Source organism: Quercus robur, chromosome 4 (genome assembly GCF_932294415.1).
Source record: "Quercus robur chromosome 4, dhQueRobu3.1, whole genome shotgun sequence".
In the NCBI taxonomy this organism is placed as follows: Eukaryota; Viridiplantae; Streptophyta; class Magnoliopsida; order Fagales; family Fagaceae; genus Quercus; species Quercus robur.
The window spans coordinates 30939884-30954663 of NC_065537.1; the positions used below are offsets into that span (position 1 = coordinate 30939884).

Below are 14780 nucleotides of genomic sequence, written 5' to 3' on the forward strand. Positions count from 1 at the left end.
TTGGGTAAGAGTTTCTATGGATATCTCTGAACCCCTGTGTCATGGTTGCCTAGTTTCCTTAGGGAAAGATAAAGAAGTGTGGATTAGCTTTAAATATGAATGTTTGCCAAATATTTGCTACTGGTGTGGCTGTCTCGATCACGATGACAAGGATTATGCACTCTGGCTGGAAAGTGAAGGAACACTCTCATCAACTCAAAGACAATTTGGTCCGAGTATGCGAGCACCACCTTTCTTTACTTCACGCAAATCAGTTATCTCTGTACTTGGTTTCTATAAGTCAAAAGTTGGGCCATCAACTCAATCGATCAAAACAGCTCAAGAAGATCCTATTACTGATCATTAGAAATCATGTGCATAGGGTACTGGTGTTGCCTAATCAGAGCAGGGTTCAGGGGAGTCAGTGCTGAAGAAGGATCCAATATATGTGCATTTAAGGCAAATCAATGATTTTTGGTAACGCCTGATTCCTTGCTTGTATCACGGGATAAGTTATTCTCCAAGATAGCTGGCCAACGGAAAGAAAGTGAAAGGTAAACTCAAAATTTCGAAGGTGCATCCATCAATTCAAGAAACCCCATATATGGGGTTAAAGTCATTAATGAGCCACAGGGAAAAACTGATCCAACGACACTTAATTCCATTCCACACTTAACTCCTAGCCTGAATTCCCAGTTTCGATCTTTGTTCAATGTGATCTCTCATCTTTTCATAGTAGCTAGTTTTCGTCTTGACCCTCCACATGGAGGGTGGTTGAATCCCCCTAAATGCTTGTCCCATCCCACCTTTAGGGAAGTGTTGAGTGAGCTATAGCTTGTCTTGGCACTGTTCTGGTGTCATTCAGCCATTAATTCGGCTGACCTAACTGGTGCAATGTATTCAATGCGGAGGCGATGGGTGCTTCCTTAACACGTTTCCCACTCCCTTTCCTTTTACACTTCCAAACAAGGGGTGTTACTCCTCCCCGTTACCTTGGGGTGGTTACCTTTGGGACAAGGTTCCTTTCTTCCTCCTTGGGTTGTTTAGTGGTCCTTGTTCAAACCCTTTCTTCATGTAATGCTAACTATCCCACTATTGTTTCTACTTGTTGGGCCTATACGCTCCTCAGGTGTGCCCCAACAGTGGAGCTATCCTTAAATCCTCATTGGGTCCATATGCTCCTTGGGCACAGCCTAGTAGGGGTGCTGTCCTTGGACCCCCACACAACACTTTAACTAAAAATATAGTTCTTGTAAAAAAGAAAAGAAAAGACTAATAATATGGTAAAAAGTGGGTCTAAAAGTCATAATTGCGCCAAGTGTCTGTATATATATATATATATTTTTCACATAATTTATTCTATCGTAATAAACCCCATATTCTTCTTTCTTTTAATATTAAAAATAGGATGCTAGTGAGATTGATAAATTAATAAAATTTTATATAAAGGAAAACATATTTCAAAAATAAAATTCAAATTTTAACCAAGTTTCATCAGGATTAAATTATAGAAATACAAGTAAGAATGACTAAAATTTTCAGTATTAAATAAAAAATTTTAAAAATGATGAATGATTAAATTAAAGTTAAAATTTAGTTTGGAGTAAAATTTTAAAATATTTAAAACTTAGCAAATAGAGATTTACCCAAACTGAACTATACCTTCTTTTTTTTTTTTTTTTTTTTTTTTTTTTTGGGAATAAACTGAACTATAGTTAGAATATAATTTTTAGATTCTCAAAAAAAGAGAAAGAAAAGAAAAAAAAAGAAGAAGTAATTTTTAGATTCTCTATATAAAAGGAAAAGAAAAAGGAATAGATGGTATAGCGGTGCACGCAGGGCACGTGCGAGAAAGTTTTGTGCCCTTTATAAATTATTTTATAGTCAGGAGTCCGGATGGGACCGAATCCATCTCTGTTCATCTTTATTCACTTTACTCTTTACGCCTGAATGTAATTGTATAGATCTATAGATCCAATAAATCCATATCTGCTTCTGTTCGATCTCCTTTGTTTTCATGAATCTTGTCTAGCTTGTATTTTCGATCTCCTTTGTTTTCGTGAATCCTATCTAACTTGTATTTTCACCAAAATCGGTCACAAAGTTGATTGCTTAGAATGGCAGAAGTTGCAGTCTTCGGAGCAATAACTCTAGTTGATAAGTTGTCACTGTGGCTCGTCGAAAGTTGGTTTGACTTCAAGCGTATTGAGATTGAAATTGAAGAGCTAAGAAAATGGTTGAATACTATAAAAGTTTACCTGGAGGACACAGAAGGAAGAGAAGATACCGAGGGTTTGAAGCTTCGATCGTATGTGCGGGATTTAGCCTTTGAAATTCAGGATGTAATTGAAGATCTCATGTATGAAGCTACTGAACGCCCCCGTCATCTTCGTCAGGCCATCAAATTTATTTATGCGAGCATGTTTTGTCCATCAAAGCGATTTTCCTCCCGAATGAAAGCGATCAAGTGCAAAATTAGAAGCATCGATGCACTTTGCATTTGTCCCCCCCACGTTCGTACGGTAAGATCAAGTTCCAATTTATTTTTGGGGGATGAACATCATGTGGGCATTGAGAAGCATATAAAGCCTCTTCTTAGTCTTGTTTGCCTTGAAGATTCAAGTGATAAGGTAATTTCAGTAATTGGAGATGCTGGCTCAGGTAAAACAACTCTTATTAGCGAAGTTTACCATATTTTGAATTCAAATTTTAATTGCAAAGCTTGGGTTTCCGTCTCACGCTCTTCTGATGGCTTGTTAGAGAAACTTTGTGAGGCACTGGAATTACCTCACAAAATAAATAAGTTGCGCTCTTGTTTACAACATAAAAGGTACCTCCTTGTTTTAGATGATATTTGGAATGAGAATGAGTGGAATTGGATTAAAAATGTGCTTCCTTCTAATAATACTGGTAGTAGAATAATCATCACCACACGTAAACGCAGTTTAGGTTCTTATTGTGCTAGTTCCAGTCATTATATCTATGATCTCAACCTTCATCCATTAACATGCGAAGAGGCTTGGGAGCTCTTTTGTGATAAGGCCTTCCAGGATGGTAAATGCCCGGATTTTTTGGTTGATTGGTCTGTGAAAATTGTAAAAAGATGTGAAGGATTGCCGCATGCAATTGTTACTATTGGAAAATTCTTGTCAAATAAGCAACAAAGCATGATGGAGTTTAGGAAGGTCCATGATTCCCTTCAATATGAACCAGATAATCCTTTTAGTCACTCTTTCTATAGAATTTTATGGCCAAGTTATTATCGTCTTCCGCCCAATCTCAAGTCTTGTTTCTTGTACTTTGGCCTTTTTCCTGAGGATTACTCTATCAAATGTGGAAGAATAATTCGCCTGTGGGTAGCTGAGGGATTCATTGAACAAAAACGAGGTAAAACTCTAGAGCAAGTGGCGTATGAGTACTTAGATGAGCTAATTCAAATGAGCTTGGTTCAAGTGAGCAGATGGGATTTAGATGGACAAGTAAGGAGTTGTCGAGTTTCTAATCTTGTAAGAGGGTTCATTCTTTCCGAGACTATGAAGGACAACTTCTTTACTGTTGTGAGCAGACAACACACCAGTTTGGGGGGTGAGAAGATCCGGCGCTTATCTCTCCACAATTGCTCCCCCTCTATATTACAAAGCAAGGACCTCTCTTATCTTCGTACATTTTCTCTGTTTGGGGGAGACAATCGAATTGAATCATTTCCCAGAAGTTTTTTCAGAAAGGTCAGGTTGTTGACAGTTTTAGATTTGGAAAATTCAGCCTTGCATCATTTTCCTGAAGAAGCTGTCAAACTCAACCTCCTAACGTACCTAAGTCTGAGGAATACAAAGATAGATTCAGTTCCAAAATCTATTAAGAAGCTTCAAAACTTAATCATTTTGGACCTTAAAGAAACTCTTGTCACCATTTTCCCAATGGAGATCGTTAAACTTCATAAGTTGCTCTTTTTGTTTGTTGGTGGCCGAGACACATATCAGGCTGCTGTAGGGGCACAAGTGTCTTCCGGAATTGGGTGTTTGACAATGTTAGAGAAACTATCACTTATCAAGGCAAACAACAAGAACCAGAGCATTGTAAAAGAGTTAGGGAACTTGATTCATATGAGGGAACTTGGGATCACAGAACTCAAGGTTGAAGATGGAAAAAATTTGTGTGCATCCATTGAGAAGATGGAGCATCTTTGCTCTTTGTATGTGAACTCAGCAAGCAAGGAGGAGTATCTTGATTTGAATTATGTGACGAACTCTCCTCAACTGATTAATAGTCTAATTCTTGGAGGGAGGTTGGAGGAAATTCCAGCATGGATTGGTAAACTTAACAGTTTGTCTAAAATACAGCTCAAATGGTCAAAATTGCAGAGCAGCCCACTCGAGGCCCTTCAGGCTTTGCCTTCACTAAAGGAGCTTCATCTGTATGATGCTTACACTGGTACGGTGATGGAATTTAGTGCTGAATGCTTTTCGGAATTGAAGATGTTAGAAATTGAACAATGCAATAGGTTAAACAAGGTTGTGATTCAAGAACGAGCATTGCCTAAACTTCAAAAGCTGACAATAAAAAAATGTGATAGCTTGGTCATGGTGCACGTAACAAAGAATTTGCTCAGCCAGCTGGAGGAAGTGCTTGTTCCACAAGACCTTATTAGTATAATAAAAGGATGAGAAGCGTTGTCGTTGAAGCCCCTCTTTGGTATGGTTAGGATGAACAAAAATATTGTTGTTATATTTCCATGTAACATGCTGCCATGATTGCACATTCATTTTCTTGGATTGTTAAATCTCACATTTCTGTCAAATGAATTAGTAGTAGATATTTGGTTACACTAGTGGCACTATCAATGGTTAGTAGCTTGAAGGTTACAGTCCATTATTTCTAATACATTGAGCACAATAACTTATAAAAAAAAAAAAACATTTGGCACAATTCATATTGAGATTCTTTCTTGTAATAGTAGTAGTAGGACTCCCAGTAGTATTAGGATTACTAGTTTGACTAGTAAAATAAAACCTAATACATACTAACTTGGACCCAAAGAAAATAAACCTAAGATGCTTAGAATTTCTTAGAAGATTCTGGACTCAACTAAATTTCCAAAATACCCTTAATTCGCAGGAATTGTAGTAATTATAGATTTGCCCTGGATATGAAATTATGAATTGACCATAACTAATAAAATAAAAACCCAAATTAAAAACTGTTTTAACCCTAAAGACTCAAACTTAGACCATTAAAATGGCACGACTTTCACTTCAATTGGACTTCAAACGAGTACCCAATAAAATAATTCTTTGAATAGGCGAATTTGCAAAATAATAGCATATTACTCTTCCATGACTTCATCGATATGTTAATTGATAAATAGGAGCATATAAGCATTTTTTCAAGCTCTTGAGACAAGGAAGTAAGGTCTTTCTAGAGGTTGCCATCAGTTTTAATCTTACGCTTTCATGGTGACATATATGTATTGGCCTGAATTTTTCTTTTTTAATCTTCTATGTCTCAATTTTTATATCAAAAACCTCAATTTAGTATTTTTGAGCTTATGAGTTTGTCAATTCATGTTTAATGAATAGCAGGTTTTTTGAAGATAATGAGATAACTATGCTAGATCTCAAGTTATTCTGTTTTTAGAACCTTAATGGACTGGTTGTTGGCGTTGAGAATCCATTCTTTCTTTACTTTTCTTGATTTACTTGATTTATGTAATTTTCTTTGATATTAATAAATCTTTATTACTTATATATATATATATATATATAAAATTCATGTTTAATGAATGTATTTAAATAGAAATTGTAATTTGTAAATTATTGTTTATATGATATTTGTTCATGCTTCTTGGGCCAAAGTTTGTTGTCTACACTTTTTTTGCTAAAAAATTTCCTCTATGACATAAGTAATATATTATTTGGACAGATTTATAATGTTCGAAATACCCATATAATTTTTTTTCCATCCCAATATTATGTGAATATGTTTGGAATATTTGGACTTTTTTTGATTGTGTATGCTCACAAAAATGATTTATGGTTTATTTAAGAAATGGTTATCCATATTTGAATTTGAAACTTTGTTGATTGTGGAGTCCTGCTCTTTCCATAGTGGAATAATATATGGCAATCTGTTAGCAATTGGTGTCATCTGACCTTACCCATAGGATATAATATATACAAATCTGTTCGTTACTAGTGCCATATGGCCCTGTCAAGAGGGATTAAAAATGTTGTAAGAGCCTTGTCTTTACTAGTTACTAGTGCCATATGGCCCTGTCAAGAGGGATTAAAAATGTTGTAAGAGCCTTGTCTTTACTAGAGGCTTTCCTTTTGAATCGCTGGATTGTCAATGTCCTGCAATTGTTCATACATTCTACTATGGATTTATAGTTTTCTGTCGAGGATGAAAGAAAGGTCTGATGGGTTGGGAGAGGCAATGTTGGAATAATGTGGACAGTATTTTGTGGTAGTGAAGAAAGATTGGGAAAGGTAACGAAGAATTTGGACCCATAGGATATAGGTGGCACACACCCATTATCCTTCTACTGCTAGGAGCTGGTGGTAGTTGCTCTTTTATGAAGCAGACTAAGTCATTTGGTTTGTCTCTTCAATTGGAAGCTGAAAAATTATGTTTAGTGATTAATAGAGGAGTCACACCATCTGTAAAAACAGTGCAAAGAGTGTTGAAGTCTGTGAGAGTTCGCACTCAGGCAAAGAGACAATTTTCAAAAGAAACATTGCTAGACAATTAATGTGTTCACCTCAAAGAGGGTTGAAGTCACAGAGTATTGAAGCCGCAGAACTGGGTGATCATAGAAGCACTGCTCATTATCCTAGAAAATACACACCATGAACCAGCAAATGAAGAGTTAATTAGTCTTTGATATAGAAGCATTAGCAACATGGGAAACCTATAGAAAAGATTATCATCATTGAATATTATGGCATACCAATAAGATAGATCAAGCTCCAGTCACAATACCAAAAAATGACCCTTTCTTGTATTAGAGTGAGGGATAATGGTGAATGGTCTTTCAAATCACTATCTCCGCTACACACAACTCTACATTTAACTTTAGCTATCATCCAAGTCCAGATTTGTAGTGTTAGTGGGTTAGTGTCAGCAGTCCCTGTTTTGTGGACAATGATTAATGTTTTCAAACATTCACAAATCTTACATCTCCATAATTACAGAGCATGCATAATTTGTCATTTATCTCGAATCTTCAGTTTACACAGCTCAACTAGGAAGTTTGTTCCATGCAATCTTCTAGATTAGCATGTTCAGATGTTCCTAAATCTTACTGCTCCATTATTTCTTCTATTCAATATTGGTTGGTTGAATCTGTAAGCCAATTGAGAAGTGAAATTACTCAAATGTGTGTAGGGTCCAAGTTACCTTATATGTTTGCTGATCTTGTGACAAGTGGATTTTGAGGATATTTGAATATTTGATGCTAATCTTCTTAAAAATCAGCCCAAATAAGTTCTTTATTCCACTGGACTGGACTTGCAGTGATTAACTCCAAGACCCAGTTTGGATGGAATGGAAAGAGGAAGGAAAGTACCAAAATTTTGCTTTAAATTGCACCTTGTGTTTCCAGTGGGGGATGGATCTTCTTTCCTTCTCAGCTCTTAGTTACAACAACATAGTAGCTATTGTTTCACTGGTTGAGAGTACTGTTTTTTTTTTTTTTTTTTTTTTTTTGGGTTTCTAGCTTGTCTTGGCTAGAGTTTTTCCTCTCTATCTTTTGCTCATCTTTTATCAGAGAATTATTCTGAGGGTTTCTTCCCTGTTTTGTTGTAGGGTACTTGTTGTTTTGTTGATTAATAATGTTCACTGATTTACACCCAAAAAAAAAAAAAAAAACTCTTGAGACTAAGTTGATTTGTACAGGCTTGGGGGATGCTTTGGTTGTAGTTTGAAATTAGGAAGGAATGGTATCGATGGGTCTTCCCACATCTTACAGCCAATCTCATTACTAATTTTTAGACTTTTATTCATGGGTATCCATGGTTCTTCCCCCACCTCACCACCCAGAATTTCTTTCTACTGCCATGAGCTCTTAAAAGGTATTTTTTAGACTTTTATTGCCTTGAAGGGCATGCCTCTCAAGCATTTACAATTTAGAATTTTCACCCATGGTTTGTCTTCTCCAATTATCTTCCATATGGCAACCCATTCATTTTAGAACATGCAGATTTTTGAAAATTGAGAGAGGACATAGTATAAATTGGTGAGGCTACTGCTATTGGCCTTATTAGATAATCCCTTGCTATTTCCTGGACTTGACTCTGAATCTTTTACACAACTTCATTGAGAGTGTGGCTCTGTGACTCGCTGCAACTCAATGGAAGGCTGAGGTATTTTGAGTGGAAATCTGCTTTACTGGGGTTAACATAGGAGCAAATCTCTGTGGCTTTTGATTAATTAACATTTTTGCTAAAAATTACATTTGAATTCTTGGCATTGACAGAATGACTTAATGATAATTGAAATTTCTCAATGCATTATTTGATAGCTATGGCTTGGTTTCTTTCTGCCTTAGCAAAGATTAGAAGACCTTGAGTGAATTTTAATGATATACACTGTTGTAAGGCCCATCCCAGAATAAGGAAAAAAGAGGGACCAACTTTAAAAGCTAGGGACTAGGAACTAGGGATTTTATCATGTTAATTGCATAGAAAGAGAGTGACAATGAGGGCTAGAGGCAGTCATCCAATGTCCAAGCTAGATTCTCAATTAGGTATTCACTTTATCCATCTTTCTGTGTTCTCTATCAGAATAACCTTTAGGTGCCAATAATGGATTATAACCTCAAAATCTATTGCAAGCGTGTAAAACTTGTGAGATACTAGGTGTCAAGAACATGTTATACTTTTCGTGAAGCTGCGTCAAACTTGTGAGATAGGCTTGACTGCTTGACAAATACCTACATGATAACTTTGCATGTTTTGAATGCCATATAACCAGCTTTAGGTTGGACCGTAGAGAGTACTGCACATGCTGGCATTGAATTGTCATATGAATTCATAAGCTAGGTTGAATTTGACTTTTATTTGGATATGATCTGTTAGTATAGAATATTAACCATGTACATCAGGATTTCCCAGAGAACCTTGATGGGTCCCTTTTGATGACATCACAGTGTGGTGGGAATAACTCTAATAGTACTATATCTATGCTGTTTAGGGGGAAAAAAAAAAGATGTTTGGGAGGATTATAATGGGGTAAAACTGGGCAGGCAGTAATTCTTACCTAATTAGGATTGACTCGCTGCAGAATGCAGTCTGACGACATTGACTTGGATTATTTATAATTCGATTGAGGAGTTGAATATTGACTTCAAATTTTGGTACAGTTGGTCAATATATAGAAGCTTATATCTGGAAAATTTTGAGATTTGTAAAATTCTTTTTTTATGTTAAATCTAGGGTAGAAGTAGGCTGATCTGCTGTGACAATCACATTAGAATACATGACATTTGGAATCTTTCACAGCAGGTGAGAATGGCCTTGTCAGTATAGTGCATATGAGGTTCAGAAAATAGATAAACTTGTACAACATTATGTTTGAACTTGAGGTAGCGGATTGAAACAAAATGATTTTAAGTCCTTATTTTCTGTGTTCATGTTGTAATGTTGATCGATAAATGTGAGCATATAGGCATTTCTTCGAACTCAGACAAGGTTTTTCTAGCGGTTACCATCGGTTAATACAGTATCTTAAATTTTTGAGGTAACATATATGTATAGCTGATTTTCTTTGTAAATCTTCTACTTCTCAATTTTCATTTGAAAAATCTCAAATTAGTATTTTTGAGCTTATGAGTTTGTCAATTTATATATAACAAATGTACTTCAATAATTATTATTATTTGTTAACTACTGTTCTGATATGATATCTGGTCATACTTCCAGGGCCAAACACTTTGTTGTCTATAGACTTTATACTTCATTTGCTAAAGAAATTCACTTATGAAATAAGTAATATAGTTTTTAGACAGATTATAATGTTAGAAATTCCCAAATAATTTTTTTTAATCAGATATTTTAACTTGAATTATGATGCTATGTGAATATGTTTATAATCTTTAGTCTCAGACTCTGTTTTGATATGCATGCTAGCAATATGATTTATGGTTTATTTAAGAAACAGTTATTCATATTTGAATTTGAAACTTAGTTTACTGTGGAGTCTAGTCCTGTCCATAGGATCACCTGACGTTACATTAAGGGTATAATTTATACATATTTGTTCAGTACTGGTATCATTTGGCCCTGCCAAGAGGGGTTAAAAATGTTGGAATTATTCACTCACAGGACTGTATGTTATGTGGCACATGCCTAACCATGATTGTTTATGTATATGTATTTGAAAGATAATTATTATGTTAGCGAAAATTCATGTATTTTCTATTGGAAATAAACTATTCTATTTGTCCTTATTCCACATTAAATTTATCATACCTGGTGTTCAGATTTCTGTTATGAAATAGGGAAACAAAATCTTACTGTTAACTTGGCATTATGTATTTTGCTACTAAGTTGTGAAGCTCATCCATTCTGATGTTTCAGATATAAAGCTTTGAGGGAAGAATTGATTCGTGGAGTTGCAGAGGCTGGTTTATTAGCTATTTATGTAATGCTTGGAATTTTCATTGTACTCGGAGACTTTTGGTCATTAGAGATTGTTATCATGGTAATTGCTACATGGAATCGCTAAGAAAAAAAAGAAGGAAAAGAAAAATGAGAGTTAACTTATATGTATAATAGACATGTTATGGTGAGGATAGTTTGTTTCATTTTTAAAAAAAAATTAAGTACTAAGAATGTAAAGGTATTATATGTCAGTTTAGTTCAAAAACTTTTATTTATTTATTAATTATTTTTATTACTAAAAGATAGATTTAGCTTAAAGTCCATAGAAATATGGACTTGGGTCGTGACTGCAGAGCTTCATCTTTACAAGAAGCTTGCATTTCATTTCAATCGCTAGATTGTCAATGTCCTTGAATTATTAATCCATTCTAAAATGGACTTTCAGGGCCTGTTTAGAGGGAGGGACGAAGGAGGGGGTGGAGGGGAGTAAAGTAGAGTTGGTTGAAAATAGACTAATTTTAGATCAAATTTACTCTATCCTACTCCTAATCCAAATGGATCATTAGTTGTGTCCAGAGTGATAGAAGAGTGGGATGGGTGGGGGGAGTGGCCATGTTCATCCATTTAACCCTTGGTCTACTGGTGCCGTGAGTGCTCGTAGGCATCCAAAGAAGGCTATGATTTATCATTGCTTTCTTGATTCTCAACACAATCTCTTGGGCACATGGATCCTTTCCTTTGAAATCTTTTTGGTTCCTAGGCAACCAAACCTGATCAAAGGATATTGTTAGGAAAGTAATGAAGTGATGACTATTCTTAATGGATACTTATTGGTTCAGAGGAATGAAGTCTAGCTGGAAGCAATCCGTTCTTACTCTCCATTGCGAAGAGCCCATTTATTCATCTCCATTGCGAAGAGCCCATTTATTCATATCTTCGCTTGGATGGGCAGGCCAATGTTCCATCATTTTGTCTTTGCATTTCATTATCTTCACTTCACCTAGATTTTCTAGGTCTTCTTGGAGGTTTAGAAATCTCTATTCCAGCAATTGGTTCAACATCAGCTTTGGGAATATTTGTCTATGTCCATGTAGGGAATATATTTTTCAATTGAAGAAATCTCTATGATGTCTAATTTAGACACATTCATTAGACCATAAAAATTTTCTTCTTCTCACTCTATAGGATTAGCCACTAATATAAAGCTCGAACTTTAATCAAATTGATATCACTCCTGGAAAAGAAGAGAGGCATATTCCTCCTTTACTCCTATTTTGTTCATTGCAACTTGGAACTTTTTTGTTATTAACATGCAATACTTCCTACATTAATGTCAAGCCAAAGGCTCATTTTTGTGCTCCCCCATGGCCGTAGGAAGCCATAGGAGACCAAACCAAAGCTCATTGAAAAAAGCTTCAAGAAACCCTACTTTTTGATAAACAACTACAATCTTTCTTAAAATCCAACACATTGAAATATTGAATCCTCATTCTAGAAAAATAATGTGAACTGAACTAGAAAGTAAAAGGCATAATATAGAAAATCCAGGGGAATATTCATATGCTCCACTTCAATTGGAATTCAATCTTCATCATGAATGACGTGCAAGCGGATTGACAGCAATAGATTCTTTAGTTTGGTTCTTTGATTTTTTTTTTCCCTCTTAATTTGTTAAAGATTTAATTTCAAATTAAAAATCAACTTGATATTTCTTCTTCATTTCCTCACATTATAAACAAATGGTTAATTACAAATTACATCCTATAATCTTGTTTAAAATTTAATTTAGTCATGCAATTTCAATTTCAATTTCATTCAACTCAATCCTCTAAGCTTCAACTTTATTCAATTTAGTCTCCCTGTAAGTGTCCATCAAAATTGCGCTATTAGTGACTCTCAAAACGTCATAGTTTCATATTTTGATTAATTTATTACATTAAAAAATTGATAAAATTAATATATATATATATATATATATATATATATATTGAAAAACGAAGTTTCAATTTGTGAGAAATGAAGTATGGGAGATGATAAAGCTTGGGTGAACTCCTCTCGAACTGAAAAAACTGGATTTCTCAATATTACTTGTTTGACTAGACCAAGAGCAGAAGGCATGAAAACCAATGTTTTACATTATAGTCAGTACTTCTATGCCAAGTATGAATAGGCAGGGGGATAAATACAAAAGAGGTTGAGATTGCCCCATTTATTAGCTTTGTGCATTTGACTTTTGATATGCATTGTTAGATTCCGTGAATGAATTTCTCATTAAAAACCGATTGGTATCTTGGTTTTATAATAGAGCTATCATTAAGAACGGATGCTACAGGTTGAACTATCTCAAAAAAAAAAAAAAAAAAAAAGAAGAAGAAGAAGAAGAAGAAGAAGAATTGCAGCAAGAGTCAGTCATAGGAGACATGACTTTGAAAAATCAACTTTAATACTCAATTGGTCTTTTTTTTTCCAAAAGCTATGTACTATTTCCTTACATACCACTAAATTCTGCGGGATTGAGATCAAGTATAATACTTGTGGACGCGCCCCCCCCCCCCCCCCCCCCCCCCAAAACAAAAAAAAAAAGTTTGAGAACTTTTGTTTGGGTTTTGTTGCTCATTAGGTCCTTGGCAACGTGACTTATATGTGCTTGTGTATCTAGGGTAGTGTGTGTGTGTGTGTAAGTCCATTTTTCTTATTTTTATTTTAGCAGTCCCCACCAAAAATTGGTTTTGTATTAGGTGTGATTGGTTCCCTAGATGTCTAATTTATTTTAAGTTACCTAATTAACTAAACCAAATTTTAAAGGTTCATTAATTAAGGTAAACCAAAAGTCTTTGAATGAGAGATATTGGACTCGGACGTTTGGTTACATGTGAGGAAGGTGTTAGACAACCCATAACACCTATCCGAAGATAGTATCTCATTTTAATTTATTCCTAATGTTAACTCTTTATGAAAAAATAGAATAATTGGCATTTTGATTTTTTTTTAAATGTTTTTTTGCAAACAATACACACACACCCACACACATGTAAGTGAATATTTACATATAGCTATCATGTGAATATTAACTTCAACAAAATATATACAATCAAAACATGTAAGATATATACATAAGTACCATGTGAGAGAGAGCATACAAGTATACAATACAATAGCATGTGAGTATTTATTTATTACAAAGCTAGCATGTGGATACCATGTACTATACAAAAACAAACACAATGCCTTAAAAGAGAGGGTTGGAAGAATAGTGTTGGAAAAACTGGTTTTGCATCTCATACAAAACCCACAGCGAAAGCAACATACAAAACCCACAGCGGAAGTAACACAAGGATCTACTTTATTCATGAAAGATAACATGTAACCTTGAATTCTAGAACAAAGAAAAGAGAGCGTACCTTGATGCAGTGAGATTCAAAAACAAAACTTGAGAATACTTTCAATCTTCATCCCAATTCCACATGGTGCCGAAGATGAGTGGTCTCTCAATCAGTTCTTATGTACATTGATTTTCCTTTGGAAAAGTGTATATCCAAGATTCTGTAGAGAAAAACTATTTTATCTTCTTTTAATCATACGTACATCTTAACCTCCTTGGCAGTTACTTTATTTAATATCTCTTATTATATAAATAACTGATTATCTAATTAGGTTAACCTTTTGGGCCAAAGGGACTAATAAAGCTCTAACTCCAATGGGTCTTAGACTTATCTATCAACTCTTGACAAGCACAACATTAGTCCTTAGACAATCATAACAAAATAAGAAAGAGGATTAGCCTGCTAAACTTGGCTCATTGGCAGATTCAAATCCAAGAAGGGAACCAATATCCAATGCGAGTAACCTCACAGGGGAATCCTGCCATAGAAATTACCTATTTTGGAAAATGGACCTAAGTGGCTAAATCTCATATTTTTAACTTGCTAGAGAGTAGGGTATTGAGAGGGAGAGAAGTGGGCAGCCTACTGGTGCGTGCTTTTCACTCTATCATTCCTATTTTCTTGCTCACTCTCAGTTATCTAATTTTTCTTTGTTTATGTTCTTTGTTTTTCTTTGTTTCCTACTTCTCTTTTTTCAGTTTTTTCTCCTATTCCTCCTTGTTCCCATTCTGTTGTTCACTATGCACGGCTAAGGCCTTTTTATACTGCCTGCCGTGATAAGATTTACCATTTTACCTCTCAACTACTTTTGGCTTGTTAT

At 35.0% G+C, this 14780-nt stretch overlaps 1 protein-coding gene across 1 annotated transcript; it reads left to right on the top strand.

The window, feature by feature from the left end:
- Positions 1-1868: 1868 nt before the first annotated feature.
- LOC126721134 (disease resistance protein RPM1-like) lies at positions 1869-10761 on the top strand. Its single transcript, XM_050424158.1, has 2 exons — positions 1869-4671; positions 10554-10761. Exon 1 carries the CDS (start codon positions 2097-2099, stop codon positions 4641-4643), a length of 2547 nt encoding a protein of 848 aa, XP_050280115.1. The 5' UTR covers positions 1869-2096; the 3' UTR covers positions 4644-4671; positions 10554-10761.
- The last annotated feature ends 4019 nt before the right edge of the window (positions 10762-14780 follow it).